This window comes from Colobus angolensis, unplaced genomic scaffold, assembly GCF_000951035.1.
Source record: "Colobus angolensis palliatus isolate OR3802 unplaced genomic scaffold, Cang.pa_1.0 Scaffold21, whole genome shotgun sequence".
Classification (NCBI taxonomy): Eukaryota; Metazoa; Chordata; class Mammalia; order Primates; family Cercopithecidae; genus Colobus; species Colobus angolensis.
In genome coordinates, this window is record NW_012115266.1 from 6,758,832 (window position 1) to 6,763,197 (window position 4,366).

The 4,366-nt window shown below is 50.7% G+C and overlaps 1 protein-coding gene across 4 annotated transcripts in view; it reads right to left on the bottom strand.

Annotated features, from left to right (window-relative positions):
* Positions 1-145: 145 nt before the first annotated feature.
* Positions 146-4,366, bottom strand: part of LGALS12 (lectin, galactoside-binding, soluble, 12) — an 11,405-nt gene continuing 7,184 nt past the window's right edge. For all 4 annotated transcript variants that reach the window (XM_011942640.1, XM_011942639.1, XM_011942638.1 and 1 more), the window contains 2 exons: positions 1,043-1,193; positions 146-515 (listed from right to left, as the gene is read on the bottom strand). In XM_011942640.1, coding sequence (XP_011798030.1) covers positions 369-515; positions 1,043-1,193 — 298 coding nt within the window. In that variant the 3' untranslated portion in view covers positions 146-368. The remainder of the gene's footprint in view (positions 516-1,042; positions 1,194-4,366) is intronic.

Here is a 4,366-nt window from a genome sequence, read left to right on the forward strand (position 1 = left end):
TGGGGAGCAGAGCTGCCCCACTAACCTGGACCATTGTCTCTAGAATTGCTAGATGAGAATGAAACAAATAAATTATAAAGAATAAATGACCGCATTCTTTAAGCCATTGTATTTTGGAGTATCTTTGTTAGTCTACAGAACCTGAATCCCAGGCTCCTAGTGGAGGAAGGTGCAGAGTCCAAGGAACCTTTGCACCCTTGTGCTTTCCCTCAGGCCCAAAGCTCCTGCAGACTCAGGCCCGTGAGCCCGTAAGTGAACCAGGCCTGATGTGGTGGTGTCAGGTGGACGGTTTAAGGAGGGGAGGAGAGTTGGGCCCTGGGTGTGGGCTGACCTTCCTGTTTTCTGTCAGAGTTTCCCTGGAACCCTCCTCAGGAGTGGACACAGTAGAGCTGGACACTTCCACTGATCCGGAGCTCCCGCAGCTGCTCCAGGGCCTGCTGGTTCACGCTGGTGGCCCCCAGTCCCTGCCCATTGAGCGCCAGCTTCAGCCCTCCCTCCTGGCACAGGAGCAGCACCTGGGAAAGGAGGAATGAGGAGGTTGCAGCTTCCAGCCAGACTTTCCCTTGTCTGCCTGATGCGCTCCCCAGTGAGACCCTCCTCCTCTCAGAGGACACAAAGATTGGACCCAGGGGGCAGCCAGTACAGTGCTGGAAAAGAACAGGACAAGAGGCCTGACTTGTCACCAGTCCACTGTGGCCTTTGACAAGGATCTTCCCAGCCTTGGGCCTCAGTTTCACCACCTGTAACTGGGGCTGCTTCCTGTAGAGGAGTGGTTTTGCGTGTCGGCATCATTAGGGGAGCTTTTTACTACAGCTGATGTTGGGTCCCCACCTGCACCAGTTGAGTTTCTGGCCATGGGATCCCTGGCATCAGAGTGGAGCATTGAGGACCGCTGTACAGACATTCGCTGTGCTCTGCTGGCTCGGGCCTCCCACCCCATAACATCTGCCCTGTACACCCGCCCCAGAGTCTCCCAGGTCATTATGGGACTTCAGCTCTGTGCTCCAGCCTGAAGGGATGTAACCACTTGGCTCTGACCCACCTCAAAGAATCTCTGGGGGTAAAAGAGGAAGGGGGCTGATATCAGCTTCTTCTGCCCCCAGGGGGATATCCAGGCCAGAGTTCTGTCTGTGAAGGAAGCCCTGAGTGTCACAGGAGCACGGGAAGCCTGGTCCCTCAGGCTCAGAGTGAAACTGCAGGAAGCAGGAGGAAGGAGAAGGGATCAGCGCCCGTTGCCCGCAGGCTGCTGCTCAGCCCCCAGGGGAAGGGTGGAGGTGGGGGAGTGGATGGAAGACTGAGCTGCTTCAGCCTCCAGAAACAAGCACTGAGGGCCTTTGACAGCCTCGCGGCTGGATGCTCAGAACAGTGGAAAGAACACGAGTTCTAGACGAACTTGAGATTGACTTCAGGGTTGCCATCTACTGACTACAGGAGGATGAGGGTGGGAGGGAAACGTGTGAAAATTGCCTAGCCCGAGCCTCAGTTTCTCCTTCTCAAGATGGGGGTGATGATGATGATGATAGCCGCAGTTAACATTTACTGAATGCTTAGTGCCAGGTATTGTCTTAAAAGTTGTCTTAAATGTTTTCTAAATAGCATAGTGGTTCGAGTCAGGCAGCCCAGGTTCAACCCTGGCTCTGCTACTTTCTAGTCCTGTGACCTTGAGCAAGACCCTTAATCTCTCTGCCTCAGTTTCCTCATCCATAATGTGGAGATAACTGCACTGTACCTGCCTATGGCATTGTCCTAAGAATTAAATGAATTAATACATAAAAAATGCTTATGGAGAACAGCACCTGGTATGTAATAAGCATTCAGATGATACCTACTGTTTAAAAATATTACTATATAGTACAATCTCTACCTCACAGAGCCACAAAAAGGAACAAAGGAGATAATGTATGTGAAAACTAGTGATTCCTAGCACACAGTAGGTGTTTCACAGAAGCTAGTTTGCCTTTCCTTAATCCTCACAAATTCTGTGCTGTGAGTTTGTCAGCCCGTTTAAGTGATGAGAACAAGAAGTTAAATGACTTCTGTTATGAGTAATAGTCGTACAGCCTCAGGTTAGGATGTGAACTAGGATTCAAGACACCAGATTTGGGGGTAGGGGGATCCGGTACCTGCCTCTCAAATAGGGCAACCAGATTATTATTATTTTTCTTTTAGTTTTTTGAGACGGAGTCTTGCTCTGTCACCCAGGCTGGAGTGCAGTGGCACGATCTCGGCTCACTGCAACCTCCGCCTCCCGGGTTCAAGTGATTCTCCTGCCTCAGCCTCCCGAGTAGCTGGGATTACAGGTGTGCGCACCACCACGCCCAGCTAATTTTTGTATTTTTGATAGAGACGGGGTTTCACTATGTTGGCCAGGATGGTCTTGATCTCTTGACCTCGTGATCCACCCACCTCAGCCTCCCAAAGTGCTGGGATTACAGGTGTGAGCCACTGCGCCTGGCCCAGATTATTTTTATCTCTTGGGAACTTCCAAAGTCTCCTTCTTTGAAGCACTATGCCGGAGAGGGCTGCATCCCGACAAGATGCAGAGAGCAGGTAAGGTAGGGGAAAAGGCCGCCCTGGACAGGCCTTTCAGGGACTACTGGTAGATCCCCACAGGAGGAGGTCCCATAAGTTTCCAGCTTTGGGAAGGAGGTGGCCAGGATTCAATTTTGGAAAGAAGCTTGGAAGGCAGGAACCCTGCAGAGTGGACTGCGTGGAGCCTCCAGCCCCACTATGGCTCCCCCTACCCTGTCCTGCCAGACAACGCTTTGTCTTCCCTGGCCTGCGAACTCCCGGTGGGGAGGCCTCAGTGTCTCCCTACTTCACCTCCATGCAGCTCAGCTCACCAGATCACTGGATAATCGTGAATCACTAGATGCCCACTAGATCACTGAATAGTCACAAATCACCAGATGCCCAGTGAAGCTCTGTGGAAGCTCTCTGAGGCTGCAGTCATACACTCCCACTCAGTGAGAAGGAGGGAAGGGATGAGGTGGAGAAAGGGATAGATTTTCACTGCAGATGAATCCCGCGCCCTCCATCTCGTACTCCCTCTGCCCCATTCAAGCCATCGGTTGCCTTCACAAAATAGCAGCAGCTGCATTCTTTGCAGCCTCGCTAAGTACCAGGTGCTGTGCTAAATCTTCGTGTTGGTGGATCTCAGCTGAACTGGTATATAGGAATGTTTTGTCTGGTCCATAGTATTCTTCAACTTTAATACAATATTCAAAAATTGGGAGAGTTTGTATAAAAGACGGCTTCTATTTTTGCTTTAAAAATAGTCAGAAGATCTGGCATGACTGGGTGTATGGAAATACTCCTTCCCCTTCACCACCTTCCCAGCTGGGTTCCTCACTGTTTATGAGACTTGTCTGGCTTCTGAGGACACATGCATTCATGGCCCTTGGGAAAGGGCAGTCACTGCTGACTATGTCCCTAGTAACTTTGTGACTTTGAGCTACAATATTAACCTGGTCTCATGCCTCCAAGTTTTGTGGGAAGAAGTGTTGGTTCCATCACTGAGTACTTTTCATTTTCCCTAGCAGGTTGGAGTTATCGTTTGCCTTTTTCTGGTAGGGAAACTCAGACTCAGAGAGGTTTAGTGACTGGCTGCACCGTTTATAAGAAACAAAACCAGGAATCCAACTCAGCCGTGCCTGTCTTTGGAGGCTCAGGCCACTGAGTGCTGGGTTTCATGCCTGCCCGGGAATTCACAGGCATGATTGAGAGCGTGCAGGGTAAGGGTTTTTTTTTTTTTTGAGACGGAGTCTCGCTCTGTCGCCCAGGCTGGAATGTAGTGGCTGGATTTCAGCTCACTGCGAGCTCCGCCTCCCGGGTTTATGCCATTCTCCTGCCTCAGCCTCCCGAGTAGCTGGGACTAGAGGCGCCCGCCACCTCGCCCGGCTAGTTTTTTGTATTTTTTAGTAGAGACGGGGTTTCACCGGATTAGCCAGAATGGTCTCGATCTCCTGACCTCGTGATCCGCCCGTCTCGGCCTCCCAAAGTGCTGGGATTACAGGCTTCAGCCACCGCGCCCGGCCAGGGTAAGGGTTTAGTGAGGTCAGTGACTTAAAAATAAAAACAAAATTAAGTAAGAAGGCCAGGCACGGTGGTTCACAACTGTAATCCACGTCATTTCACTCCAGCCTGGGGGACAAGAATGAGACTGTTTCAAAAAAAAATTGAGCAAGGAGAACACAGGGTGCTTCCCTTACTCTGCCCTCCCCTGCCTGTACTGAGATGATTGCAATAGCACCCACATTTCTGGAGCACTTACCACGTGCCAGGTGCTATTCTAAGCACCACCCCTAAAGGTGGTATTATTATCAACTCCACTTTATTTATTTATTTATTTTTTTGAGACGGAGTC